The 14,596-nt window shown below is 35.2% G+C and overlaps 1 protein-coding gene across 4 annotated transcripts; it reads right to left on the bottom strand.

Moving 5' to 3' along the window:
- Positions 1-5,366: 5,366 nt before the first annotated feature.
- Positions 5,367-14,211, bottom strand: LOC107634328 (uncharacterized). 4 transcript variants are annotated; one of them, XM_016337867.3, is made up of 9 exons: positions 14,048-14,211; positions 12,027-12,351; positions 9,297-11,872; positions 9,057-9,181; positions 7,019-8,773; positions 6,604-6,652; positions 6,295-6,521; positions 6,061-6,162; positions 5,367-5,976 (listed from the first exon to the last, which is right to left on the bottom strand). In XM_016337867.3, the coding sequence occupies exons 2-9, from the start codon at positions 12,217-12,219 to the stop codon at positions 5,742-5,744; spliced, it is 5,262 nt and encodes a 1,753-aa protein (XP_016193353.1). In that variant the 5' UTR covers positions 12,220-12,351; positions 14,048-14,211; the 3' UTR covers positions 5,367-5,741. The 4 variants fall into 4 exon arrangements, with proteins under 4 accessions (XP_016193353.1, XP_020979642.1, XP_016193358.1 ...); XM_021123983.2 differs by having other exon boundaries at positions 7,019-8,677; positions 14,048-14,208; XM_016337872.3 differs by having other exon boundaries at positions 7,019-8,677; positions 9,057-9,202; positions 14,048-14,208.
- Positions 14,212-14,596: the final 385 nt, after the last annotated feature.

Raw genomic sequence — 14,596 nt, forward strand, 5'->3', positions numbered from 1 at the left:
ATTTTAGTTCAAATTTTTAAAAACTTGCATTTTACAAACTTATAACGAAAGATTAAATTATTTCTTAAAATTTATTAAAAATTATTATTTGACTTATTAGTATCTAAAAAAATGTGCAATTCACTCAATAATGAATGAATAAAATTACACTAATTAGTCAAATGCAAAATCGGTTCATGAATCGACCAGAGTAGAATTTTTATGTAGTTCGAATTAGGGTATTTTGAACTTCACACTCTATGTAATTCGAATTAGTCTGATTCGAATTACACACACTTACACAAGCACTAATTTGAATCAGGGTGATTCGAATTACACACATACGCTGCACATAATAATTCGAATTGGCCAGATTCGAATTACTCATGATTTAATTCGACCTATTCTTTTATTAAAAAATTAATAATTTACACTACAACAATATAGATTATTTTTTAGGGTTATAATGTGTAAAAGAAAATTAAAATTTGTCAAAAAATAAATTTTGACACTATTTTAACTATGAAAATATGTTAATAAAAATTTTGTCAAAAATAGTATTTTTACATATAAGTGATTGTGAAAAAAATTTAAATCTTATTTTGATAAATATTGGCTGTCAAAAATAATTTGTTAGAAAATTTTGAGAACATATTTTCTGTGATACTTATTAATTGTCAAAAATACTATTTACTTTGACACTTATTGACTATAAAATATTTTCAACAAAATTTTTAACAAAGAATGAAATGAGATCTTGAAACTAAAGAATAAATTGAGATTTTGAAGATAAAGAATGAGTAGTATAATCCTAAACTGAGAGCAGTGTGATGTCAAAATTAACAGAGCCCAAAGAAGAAGAAAAATAGTTGAGTAAATTGAAAACAAATGAGTATCAAAATTGAGGAGTAATTTTCTACGGTCAAATCATTCATCAAGAAAACATAAAAAATTTGACATTTGTGATATTTGTCAAAAATATATATTAATTTTGACATTTAATTATGGTGTTAAAAAATAAAGTGTTAAAATAACTCTATTTTCTTGTAGTGTTATTAAAAAAATTTATTTAAAAAATTAATAATTTAAAAATTAAAAAATATATATTTTATTTCATACATTAAAAAAAGCTAACAAAATATTTAATTACGAAATTTCTTTAAAATATTAATAAGCTATCAATTCGAATTTCATATAATACTCTTTTGCCTATTTTTAATAGCTCATGAATATTTTTTAATAAATTTTTTAAATAAATTTATTTAAATTATACCACAAAAAATATTTTATTCTATACAAAATAATTTTTAAAAATGGCTTAAAAGATGTTAAGAGTACTATAAAAATTTGTAATGTCCTAATAACTTAGGACATTAAAAAAATACTCTACATAGTCAATAATAATTTAGAAATTAAAGAAAATATATGTTTATCATGTATTTACCTAAATCACTAGAATATTACAAACTTTTATAGTACTCATAACATCTTTTAAGCCGTTTTTTTTTTAAATTATTTTGTATGGAATAAAATATATTTTTTAATTGTTTTATATGGAATAAAATATTTTCTTTAATTTCTAAATTATCATTGACTATGTAGAGTATTTTATTTAAAATTTGAGTACATGCATGTATTTACTTAAGTCATTAGAATATTACAAATTTTTATAGTATTCTTAACATTTTTTAACCCTTTTTTTTAAATTGTTTTGCATAGAAAATGGTTTAAAATGGCTTAAAATGGCTTAAAATGCCCTTTATTCTATGCAAAATAATTTTTAAAAAATGGCTTAAAAATGTTAGGAGTACTATAAAAATTTGTAATATTCTAATAACTTAAGTAAATACATGCATGGACTCAAATTTTAAATAAAATACTCTACATAGTCAATAATAATTTAGAAATTAAAGAAAATATTTTATTCCATACAAAACAATTAAAAAATATATTTTATTCCATACAAAATAATTTAAAAAAATGGCTTAAAAGATATTATGAGTACTGTAAAAGTTTGTAATATTCTAGTAATTTAGGTAAATACATGATAAAAATATATTTTCTTTAATTTCTAAATTATTATTGACTATGTAGAGTATTTTTTTAATGTCCTAAGTCATTAGGACATTACAAATTTTTATAGTACTCCTAACATCTTTTAAGTCATTTTTTTAATTATTTTGTATAGAATAAAATATTTTTTGTGGTATAATTTAAATAAATTTATTAAAAAAATTTATTAAAAAATATTCATGAACTATTAAAAATGGGCAAAAGAGTATTGTATGAAATTCGAATTGATAGTTCATTAATATTTTAAAAAAGTCTCGTAATTAAATATTTTGTTTGCTTTTTTTTAATGCATGAAATAAAATATATATTTTTTAATTTTTAAATTATTAATTTTTTTAATAAATTTTTTAAAAAAATTATTAATTTTTTAATAAAAGAATAGACAAAATTAAATCATGAGTAATTCGAATCTGGCCAATTCGAATTACTATGTGCAGCGTATGTGTGTAATTCGAATCACTCTAATTCGAATTAGGCTGATTCGAATGAGTGCTTGTGTGCTTGTGTGTAATTCGAATCAGACTGATTCGAATTACATAAAGTGTGATGTTCAAATTACCCTAATTCGAACTACATAGAAATACCACTTTGGTTGATTCATAAACCGATTTCGTATTTGGCTGATTGGTGTAATTTTATTCACTCATTGGTTTAGTTGAGTGAATTACCCTAAAAGAATCATTACCAAAATTTTTTATGATGATAAACATAACTCTCTAATGTGAAATACGAGTTAAGATATGGATTTATTTGACCACTGTTACATCAACCAAAGATCAAGGAGGATAATTAACATAATGTTTCATTGACTCGGTCAATCTGATAATGTGAACCAATTAAACTGGTCAATCAGAAGAGGTGGTAAAACAGGTTGAACCTGTCGGGCCGATCTGCTAAACCCGCTAAAAAAGGCGGGTCGAGCTAGGATTTGGAGCCCGCCAAATTAAAAGAATCTGCTAAATTGGTGGGTTTTGGCGGGGCGGGCCGGTCCGCCGGTCCAAAGATTTTTATTTTACTTTTTTTTATTAAATAAAAGAGTGATTACTATTATAAAATTAATAATTATAAAATTTTCAAACACTTTTTTTTGTTTTTATTTTTATTCTTCTTTTAGTTATTAACTTTATTTATTTTATTTTACAATTTCGTATATTTGCTCAAATTATGTGACTTATTTTTTAAACTAAAGATGATTTTATTGACAAATATTATTTTGAACAATTTATTGAAGTTAAAAATTAACAAAAAAATAATTAAAAAATTATATTATAATTTGACTATTTTTTATTTGTATTTGATTTTTTAATTATTATTTTTTGGTTAATTTTAATGAATTTTATTTTTCAAAAAAAAAAAAAGAGTCAAGCGGGCTAACCCGCCGACCCGCCAATCCGCCATAAAGGGGAGCGAACTAGCATTTTGAACACATCTTAGTAGGCGGGGCAGGGGGAGGGATTGGGACGGGCCGGCCCGCTTTGCCACCCCTGTCAATCAGTGAGAACAATTTTTGGTAGATGACAAGCCTATATTTTGGGCCCCAAAGTTTTCCATATTTGGGCTGGATCCATTTAAACTTGATCCAAATGGTATTTTCTTTTTTTTTTTTTTTTTTCTGGCAAATGAAAATCAAAATTATATAAAACACAACTTAAATAAAATTAATTGAGATGATTAACAACCTTTACCTTTGGACCAAAAAAGAAACCAACCTTAACCTCTCAAGAGTTGCATATTTCCCTAATAAAATAGAATTCATTTCCCACACCAAGTTGAACCAATTAGAATTTTGTAAATTGTAACCTAAAAGTAAAAAATGAAATGACGATGGTCCACTTACCCATTGTCATGACCATGGATTCACGTTCAGTCCCTATAAAAGGTATCAATGACTCCCTAGTCCTTGCAATGAGCTAAAAAGAGTTAAAAAAGAGAAAGCAAACTCACGTGACTCACTATTTTGGCTAAAAAGGTATAGGAAGAATGTAAATTAAATTGCACACGGATGAGGTTGATAGCTGATTCAATTATTTATAATAATTTCCCTGCTGCTCACGGTTCGCCACACGCCACTATTTCATTAATAGTTGAAACTACAATCCTATTGGTCAGATACGGATCTTCTCTTTTGTTCCATAGCTGATATGTTTTTGTACGGAAGCTCGATCATTACAAGTGAGTTGTGACAACATTAAAGTTCCCTTTCACGGCTTTTAACTATAACTATAATAATCATCACTATTGGAATTGGTCTCTTGTGACTTCCTTTTCCGAGGAATCTCTTGATGTGTACCCGTACAATAAGATTGAAAAAGTGATGACGTTTTATTGAGTAAAGGACGAAGGATGTCGATGTCAAAGTTACGATGATGTAACAGTGTATATTCTATTCTCTACGGTAGTGTGTACTTTGGCAGGTTCTAATTGATTAATCACGATTGCTACTATGCAATCACAAGCGAGAACAATATCATGTTTCCGGTAATTGTTCCAATCATAAGAATGTCGTCATTCATTGGGAGGGGCACTTTATTCTAATTTGTGATGTCTAAAAATGACACTAAATTAACTTGTTTTTCTTTTGATGTCGATGTCATTATTTATCCAAGGGTGTGTGTAATACACGTGCGGCATTTAAAGATGGTCAAATTCTGAAATTCATTTCCCAACAAACTCAGCCCTGACCTCAGTGGAATTATTGGAATATAAATAGTAACTCAAAAATCAAACGGCTCAAAATATAGCGGAAATTATGGGGCAAAAACCAAACCGATCATGTTCCCAATAGCTGCGCATAAATCATGACTTCCAAGTCCATGAATTGTTGGTGAAATTCTGGTAGAATAATAGTCTACTATTTTCACTACTACAGCTTACAATTGTTAACTGAGGAATTAAAAACAAATAGAATGCATTGAAAAGATCTTAATTAATGATACCCACAACATTAAGTATATCTAAAACAAAACACCCCAACCCTACATTCATAGATATCCCTTGTGACTAACAAGCTGCTATGCTGAACTACATGGACTATCAATTTATCCAGGTAAGTAAAGGAAACAATTAGTATTGAAATGTTATATGATGCATAAGAGACTATTTTATTAATACTACTTTTGAATGCCAAACAAAAGTAAACTAACAATGCACCCAGAGAGAGGGTTAGGTGCTGAAGTTAAAGTAAACTAATATTTATGCATGAAAATTATCTGAAATTGAGGAAAATTAAATGACTTGGGTGATGAAGCAGGAACTATGTAGACTGCAAATAAAAGAAAGCTTATTATATGCAAATTGAGGGAAAAGGTTTGAAATTGAGAAAACAAATATCGATTGAGTTAACACTGTGATAATTAATCAGAGACAAAAGCCATCCATAATTGGTATGGTTAAAGCTAAGTAGACTGCATATATTATCTTACTATATACAAGAAGACTGGGAACCCGAAAATCAAAAGATAACTAGATTGCAAAGATCTAGACATACATACATACATATATAGATTGAAAAGATCTAACAGCCTCCATTGGTTGAGGGGGCAATCTAGTAACCATTCTTCTCCTACATTGCCAGTTGTATGGTTCTATGGCGATGAAGTGCAATAATATAAGTTGAAAGAAAAGGACCAGAAACAGGAGGTTCTAGAGACAACTGACCAAGAAAGATGGAAAAATGAATTAATTAATTATCAAAGTGAAAGACATTGTACCCTGTCTGGGAGATTTCTAGGCATCGGAACAGCAGTAACGTATCTCTGAGGGGGGCTTGGTTTATGAGCATTTCGAGCTGCATCAGCAGATGAGGTCTCTGCCCCATCATTTTGCCCCCTTCCATGGAACTTGGCAAACCGGTTGATCACAGAAAATCTTTCTAAATCTTGACATTCCACTCTCAAGTCCAAAATTGAGGATCTGTTATCCAATCTGCAACATCATGATGAATAATGGCAAAAGTTATAGCTATTACATTGTGGATTGTAAGTATCAAACACAACAATGTGATAGTACCTCAATATATCATTTTCCAGTTTCCTCATTCTACCAACAAAGTCTTCCACTTGCCTAATGTAATGATCGTTCTTCTCTGATGATTTAAGTTTATCATGCAGCCTACAAAATATTAACAAACAAAAAATAAAATTCAATTATTACACGAAGAACAGATTAAAATTGTATATATTTCCTGTTGAAAACCATTATATGTTCACAAAACAAACCCAAAAAAGAAACAAACTTTCTTACAGTTTCTTGCTACCACCACTTCCAGACTGTGAGACTGAACTGCATGCATCTCCTAAAACTAGTCTAGCAACAGAGTAGACCAGACTTTCATGGTTCGATTTGGCATCGGCAGAGAGAACTGCTGCTGTCGGAGGGTTAAATAATTGCTGCATAAGCTGTGTTGTCAAAACAAGCCGTCTTCTTGATTTCATTGTTGGTTCTTCATTTTGCTCGGTATCCTCTTCAACCTGAAGGTCAATATGGAGCAAGATGAACTCCCAATTAACAAAATAATCAGAACATTCAATTCCACAGACTATCTAAACAAACCTTCTCAACCAATCTATTTGCAGCTTGGGCCCAATCTAATTCTGCAGCACTGCAAATTCATAAAGAAAATCAATATTCTTAGGAGAGACATATTTATTAACATAAATAATAGAGTATGTACACAAGGCATAAAATGCTTCCAATACACTTGAAATACAGTATCAACAGGTAAAGACAGTATATTTTCCCACATAAGTCATCAACAGTAGCAACAACAAAGTGTAAGTGTATTAAATGTTTTAACTAGCCTTATTGTTTGTTAAAATAAGCATATAATCAGAATATACAGAACTTTGGGATGAAATTTGTGCGTGTTGTTTGTTTTTTTCCCCGGGGGGGTGGTGTTGGGATGGGTTATAAGGCAACTAAATATAGATGTAGTGTGTGCTACAAAGCACATAACCTTGTCAACTACCTGATATCTTGAAGCCTTTCAGAGCCCTGTTCCAATTCTTTATGAAATGGAATGAGTTCAGATGTGGAACTTTTCCGCTTCTTAGGTCTTGTGAGTAAATCAGATTCAATTGCAGGAGGCAATAACCGAGAAGGAACATGCTCGCTTGAAAAGGAAGTGGGCGTTGGACTTAGCCTAGCATTACCAGCATCACCAAGACTATTAACTTGCTCCATTGACTTGCCAAGATGCACACTATCAGACTGGTTCCTCACAGTGAAAGACTGGTCTATAGGTTTAGGAGGAGCCATCGCCCGTGCATCATACATAGGCAACATTTTACCATTTTTAAAAGTTCCATATTGTTCAAACCACGATGGAGCCATCTGAGGATTTATCATAGGATGTTCACTTCTAATAGAAGCTGGATTGTTACTGTTGGAGACATTGAGAGCATTTTTCTGACCATATCCACCCACATCCAGAGAAGATGCATTAGTGTCTCGACCATCAACTGGCTTCGTAGGGAAGCCTGGTATATTAGGATCAGCTGGAGGCACTGTAGAACTATCACCCGACACATCTTTGACCATGGTATCATATCCATATGACTGCCGTCCTTGGTTGAAATCTTCCTGCTGTTTATCTATCGCATTATCTGAAACTTTGAATCTCTTGACATCTCGATTACTGGGATCAATCTCAATATTTTTCATGGACTGAACCTGATTTAGCAAAGGGAAGTTCTGGTGTAAAAAGTTATTTGGTCTCAAAGACCGGCCAAAGTCTTCAATATCTCTAGAAGTAGCAGCTGGACTAGTTTGAGATGCATCGGGTATACCCTTCCCAACTTTTTCCTTCACATGTGACGCGCTTGCTGTCTCATCCGCAGCCTCAACACTCTCAGACAACATCTGCTGCCGAGAGATTTCATTACCATCCTTTGAATCTTCAATACCTGGCTTCAATGGCCAGGTTGTGGTTTCAGAAACATTAATTGGTTGGAGACGGGAAGGAATCTTTGAGGAGTTAGGAAGTTGCTTGCCAGAAACGTTGGTCCATACGTTGTGTAGAACTTTTGAAGCGGTGCCTTGCATAGATGCACTAAATGTTACAGAAGGATGAGAAACTGTGGCAGCGGCAGTCTCTGATGCCGAAGTTTGCATGGAAGGGTCTCTTGAATTGAATTGGTCTATACCACTTGGACGAGGCATATCCCGAGCAGATACTGATTCAGATTGACTAGTGTGAGATCTTTCACCATATTCATCCATCTGATTTGCGGGAACAGTCTGATCAACAAAATTTGCATTGGAAGATTGACTATTTGAAGCTTTTCCAACAAAACTAGCCCTGTTTAGATTTTGAGTATGGATCCTCGAGAAAGGAAACCCAGATGACAAATCCTGTGACATATTTCCCAGCACATTGTACTGTGAGGCTTTATCAAAAACTTGTCCTGAGGAACCAGAAATGTTATTCCTAAGCTCATGAGATGACTCTCGAGAAGGAAAATTCTGAGTAGAAGACAACCATGTATTGCCCTTATCCACTGTTTCAGATGTAACACGAGATGATGCCACAGGAAGCCTTTGAGTGGGAGGAGCCAACTGTAAACCAAATCCCTGAGATGAACTTTGATTCCGTTGAGACCCATCAGAAGATTCAGTATCCGGCACCCTGGAAGATAAATGACGGTTAGAAGTGCTTGTTTTTGTTGCAATGCCATGCTCCCTTGACTGATCCACTTTATGAAGAAGCTCAAGAATATTTTGACTACAATAATTTTAACAAATCAAAGAAAACAGTTGAGCTAAGTTCATCAAGTAAGTCATAGACAAATGAGTAGTAAGAAAAGGAAGAGAAACAAGTAAACGAGGCTGCCGTACCAATTAGGCCAGAAGTCAGCAAATGTAGAAACAAAATAACCATAATGTATAGTTACTTACCACTAATAGAAATAAACACAAAGAATAATGGCTCAAAACAAGGAACTACGAGAAGATGACACACTAAAATTGAAAGGAAAAGGCTAGGAAATTTTCAAACATTCAACTACCTGGGAGAAGCAGTCTTGTTTAAGGCATAATTAGTGACACTTCTATCAAAGGGGGCTAATGTCTTGGGTATTTGGCCAGGCAGTGCGGTTTTTGAAGTATTATCATCCAAGCTTTTTGTCTCACCCTGAAAAGCAGGTGCATTCCTCTGTCACAAGTATATAAATACATAAACCTCAATAATTATGGAAAACTTCGTGCAACCAACATAGGGAGCACAAGAAAGTAAAACTCAGAGTTACCTTCTCTGTTTCAGTATAATTTTCATCAGAATGACCATACTTTGACTGCCCAGGATAGCTTTGGTCATGTCCTTTAAGTCCTCCAAAAGGTTGATGGGGTGTAGGATGTGAATTTATGGCATGTTTGTTTCCATGAGTCTCCATATCAACACCAACATCCCCCATAGGGTGAAACTGAAATTTACGAGTTACAGGAGTTCTTCGATTTCCTGCACCAGCAGATACCTTTGGACTACGTGAATCACTTCCATCAAAACTGGCAACTCTATGGTGAGATGAATTAGAGCCAACACCATCTGCTGATTTTTCATTTTTATTCTCACTATCATGAATGTCTCCTTCTAATTTCTCATTCCTAGATGATTCCAAAACTAGAGGGTTTTTCTCCATATGAAACCGATATTTTCCTGGACCATCATTTCCATAGCTCCCCATGGAATCAGAATGTCTCCATGCATCAACGTTATGAAGTTGCTGGTTGTTTTGCCTGCTGACCCATGTAGCACCTGGGTTTGGTATAGCACCAATGCCATTCATACCAGTATCTTCCCCACAAATCTGCATATTAGCTGGAGACTTAACATGTTCCAATCCAGCTGATGAATTAGTATCAGAACCAGGCTCCCACATTGCAGATACATGGCTTGTCTCTTGTCTAGCATCTTCATGACGGGAATGAAACATGTTTTCATTTTCACGAGCCTTAAGAGTAGAACTGTTATCAGATGGGGCTGATTTAATTCCATTCCATCCATTAGATCTATTGAGTGCCTCACCACTACTATTTGGGGATGGTAGCATCTGTTGATGGGTCCATGAACCAGAAATAACCTTTTCATTAATTTCTATACCTGAAGAATCAGCAGCATTTCCATAAACACGATTCCCTTCAGCAATTGGTTTTTGCTGCGGGCCGCAATCTAACCATTTGCCTCTTTCTAAAAACTGTGGAATTGATCTTTGAGAAGTGTCGGTCTGTAACCTGTCACGCTGTTCTGGTACAGTATCAACACTTGACTGATGAAATCCGGGAACACCAGAATAGCTTACAGAATTGGGCCTGCTAACATCATCTGGCCGAAGAAAAGGTCTTGAATTTATATTGGGGGCTGACTGCAAGTTATTGTCGGCCCAAACTGGCTGTTTGCTGCTATCAATGGCTGAAGCCCGCTCATTCCCAGATGAACGTTCATTATTCCGGAAACTTGGACGACTCCACTCTTCCTGTATGCCTGTTTCAGTACTAGATGTTTCGGCTACAGCAGACTGCATAAGTGCACTCCAGCTTCCGCTCTGGAGAGAAGGAAATCCCCCAAAACTATCTGCACTGTCCAACATATTGAATCCTGTATTCCTGCCAAATCCATCCCACAGATTGTCATCTGAACCAAACAAGATTTTCTCTTCAGTTGGATCCAGGGTGGCCACATTCTGTGAAGGTGGAACCTGCATTACCATCTTTTCCTGTGAAGTCTCTGATGATCCACCTACTTCTTGCCTCCCATGAAAATCTTCAATTGGCACATTTCTTTGCTCCGAATTCACTTGCTGCAAGTGCTCCATATTTATACCTTGAGCAACAGAACCAAACATATTTTTCCCTTGAATATCTTGTCTTGGCATCGGACTTCCGTCATTTGTGTCAGCTTGATCTGAATACGAACCATACTGCTGAGGTGGAAATGAATTACCACTCGTTGCTAAGTGTGGGAGCGCAGGTTTGTCCCCTTGAAGGTTAGCATACTGGTGTGAGATAGAAACCTGAGACACTGCTGGCTTATCTGCTTGAACATGAGGATACAAGTTGGGCGCACCTCTTGAGCCAGAAACTGGAAGCCCATAAAGAGACTGGTCTCCTTGATTAGGAACCAGTCCCATCAGACGCACTTGATCAGGTGATAATATAAGCCCATTTGAAGCCCCTTGCATGACCGGCGATGCACTACGCTGGAGCCAACTTGCATTACTTGCCATGACTTCAGGTTGCCACATAAGGTTAGATGCCTCATTTATGGGAATGCCATTGATGAGAGAAGCAGAATGGCTTGGAACTGCCTGTTTTGAAATGGAGGGAACTGGAGCCATTGAACTATGTTGCCTTGCATCCAGTTGATGAAATTGTTGCTGCCTTTGAAATTCTTGCATCTGGTTGAGCATTACTTGCTGCTGTAAAAGTTGCATGTCATTTATGCCAGACTGCTGTCTAGGCAAAGGCTGAAGCATGTTTGATTGCCGACCACTTAATTGTTGTTGACCTCCAAAAAAATCATAATTGACAGGAGATTCAACTGCATCAGTCCTAGTCAAATTCTTCTTATAGAGTTCAAGACCAGTGCCTTGTTGTGATTCAAGTACTGGCATTCCTCGTATGCCATGAAAACCAGCTTCGGTATCCACTCCCAAAATGTTCCCTTCATTTTGCCTAGGCTGGAAAACCTGGTGCCCCTGCATATAGCCATTAACAGCTGCTTGTTGGTTCGGGAGTTGATTTCTGCCAGTGTCAGGCCTCAGGTTAGATTGTGCCAGGTTCAAACCATGTCGCAAATGTGGAGAGCTTGTGTGTCCCTGCTCAGGATCTATGAAGGCAAAAGTATAATCGGTGATAATATCAAAATATTATGTAAAACCAAGGGCATTATATATGAGAGGGTAATAATTAAAAGTGAACATATTATGATCTATTAATGATTGAAATTTAAGAAAAAATTAAAAATATTTTAAAAACTATACCCGATTGCTGTAGATTGAAATTCTTCAAATTGGAAATGAAAGGCCCATCAGTTGGCCTCTGGCTACCAGCCCACAAGTTGTTGGTTAACCCTGGCCAGTTCCCGTCCACTGCCTGTGAATGGTACTGGCCCTGGGACAAGTTTTCCTGACCGAAAAAATTATGGACCCTGTCTCCTACGTCGTTTCCAGGCATAGATTAACAAACCCAAAATTTATCAGAAGATAACTAGTTATAGAAATGCCTAGTGGATCAAGGGAAATGAAGAAAGAGCTTCTCCAAATACTATGCTTCCCAAAAAGACACCTCTGAGCATACCATTTACTCCTGGAAATCATTTTCAGAAAAATTAATTAGCCTCCATGGCAAAAATTTAACAATAGATACAAAGGGATAACAATAACTCAGATCTATTCCAAAATTCCAAATCAACCAAGACATAACTAATTCTGTTTCCTCACAACAATAATTTTTTTAAAAGAAATTACAGCATTGGACTGAGATTTCAAATTCCTCCATGAACAGTCCGGAATATAAAAGATCAGTGCACATAAGAGATGCAAACTATTCATACATAGAAAGCTTTACATCTTTTGGGATGAAAAGAATAGATTTATAGCTCTGTATTCAAAATTATCTCCATTAATGCAATCACAGACACCTTCTTCCAGGAATAGTTCCTTTTTTCTCAAGTGATTTCAATAAATTCGCTGGTAGTTACAGGAACAAAAGGCTCTTCTTTACATACACTAATACTACCATCAACAGCCTAGTATTGAAATCTTAAAAAATATTCACATGGAAATAGTCACAACTACTGAGTATAATCCATAAGGGGGAAAATCGCTTTTCATGACAAGAGTATCACTACTGACTACTGATGAATAAGTATAACTAAAAAAAATATATAATTAAAACCAAAATAAGCCTAGTCAACTCCTTCAGAGTTCATAAGAACGCCACACTGAAGAGATCAAAATGTTGGATATTTAGAAAAACAGCAACAACTTCCAACTAAAACATCACATAATATTAGAAAGAAAGAACCATCCTCAAGAAACTTGAGAAAAAGTGCATCACATTTATTAAAATAGCATCCTTTTGCCAAAAATGAGAGCAACCCACCATTTGTTGCAAATACATAACCAGTAACCACCCCAAAGATTGTATTCATCCACGAACTTCTAAGCACTCAGTGTCTCAAAATTGTCCCAATAAGTTCTGGAGATATCCATACACTTCATTTTGAGGTTCTGCACTAAAATCCATCACTCGGGTTCATTTCTTCCAGATTAATAACTCACAAGGAATCCATATCCACGGGAAATCAAATTTAAAGAGAAGAAAAAACCCACTCATTACACATAACCTTATAATCTACTTACTTTAAAACATCTCCACTAAAAAAGCTTTCTCCTTCATTTTCGTTAGAGTACATAGCGAAGTTATAGCTATATGAAAGTGCTGAAGCTTAACTTCAACCGGGATGCCAATAATTCAAACTCTCCGCCATGTACATCAGAAACCCAAAAAGCACACAATTATACCTAAGAGACACCTAATCAAAAACTAAGAGACAGAGAAGAGGAAACCACAACCAAACCCAAGAATCTAATCTTATGCACAATTTCACCTAACTTTTAAAAAATATCCCACTTCTAACCGAAATGAGAGGAAGCAGAACAGACAAAACCCCCCAATTACTATCCCCTTCCCCCAACTTACCCCTCAACTAAGCTCATCCCCAAAACCAAAAATCACTCCAAAATCTCAAATTTACCCCCAAAACGCATAAGATCGGAAACGCGGCATAATTCGAGCTCAAAATCAGCATTCAAATTCACCACACCACACACAAAAACGACTGCACGAGCTGCCAAAATCGCGCCCAACGCAGAACGCGACAGAATCAACCATAGATTTGCAAAAAAAAATTCAGCCATAAAAGAAGGGGGATAATAAAAGGTTCCTAGAGAGAGAAGGCTAGGGTTTTGAGGCAGAGAGAGAAAGCGCGTGAACTCACAGTGACATTGAGGTGGCTCCATTGAAGCTCGAGAGTGATCCCCGCAAGAGTGTGGAGGAGCCAAAGCGTTAGGGTTTGAAAGCGGTGAAGAGAGAGAAAGCGAAGAGAGAGAGATAGAGAGAGGTAGAGAGAGAAAGGAAGAAGAGTTTCTCGAGTTTCTCTCTGAGCTCACACAGATAAAGTGATCGAAATAGTGCGAAATTTTCAACGAAGGTGAGGTTCGGGCCGAATCTGAGGTTCGGTTGGTGGTTAGGGTCCGAAGCTGGGCCTCCTTCTCTTTCTCTCGCAAAATGAATGGGGCGCGGTGTTGGTGGTGTTAGGCTTTAGACAGAGCCCAAAGAGGGGAAGATAGCATGTGAAGAGTTGTTGAGGGTAAATGGGCCTAGCCAATTACTGCGCGACGCGTGGCACCGTGACGGCACAACCACTTTTTTCTTTTTCTTTTCTTGTAATAAAAAAATTGTTTAGATAATGTACTGTTCTGAATTTCTGATTTTATGTAAGAAATTGAATTTATTTATTTTCTTACACTAAATCTAAATTCACGTC

The sequence above is a fragment of the Arachis ipaensis genome, chromosome B1 (assembly GCF_059453495.1).
Source record: "Arachis ipaensis isolate K30076 ecotype BB chromosome B1, ASM5945349v1, whole genome shotgun sequence".
Taxonomy (NCBI): Eukaryota; Viridiplantae; Streptophyta; class Magnoliopsida; order Fabales; family Fabaceae; genus Arachis; species Arachis ipaensis.

Coding starts and splice junctions, on each gene's coding strand:
- LOC107634328 (XM_016337863.3), bottom strand. CDS start 12,219: ATGCCTGGAAACGACGTAGGAGACAGGGTCCATAATTTTTTCGGTCAG. Junction 8,774..9,056: donor AACAAGACTGCTTCTCCCAG/GTAGTTGAATGT, acceptor AAATTATTGTAG/TCAAAATATTCTTGAGCTTC. Junction 5,977..6,060: donor CTGGAAAATGATATATTGAG/GTACTATCACAT, acceptor ATGATGTTGCAG/ATTGGATAACAGATCCTCAA.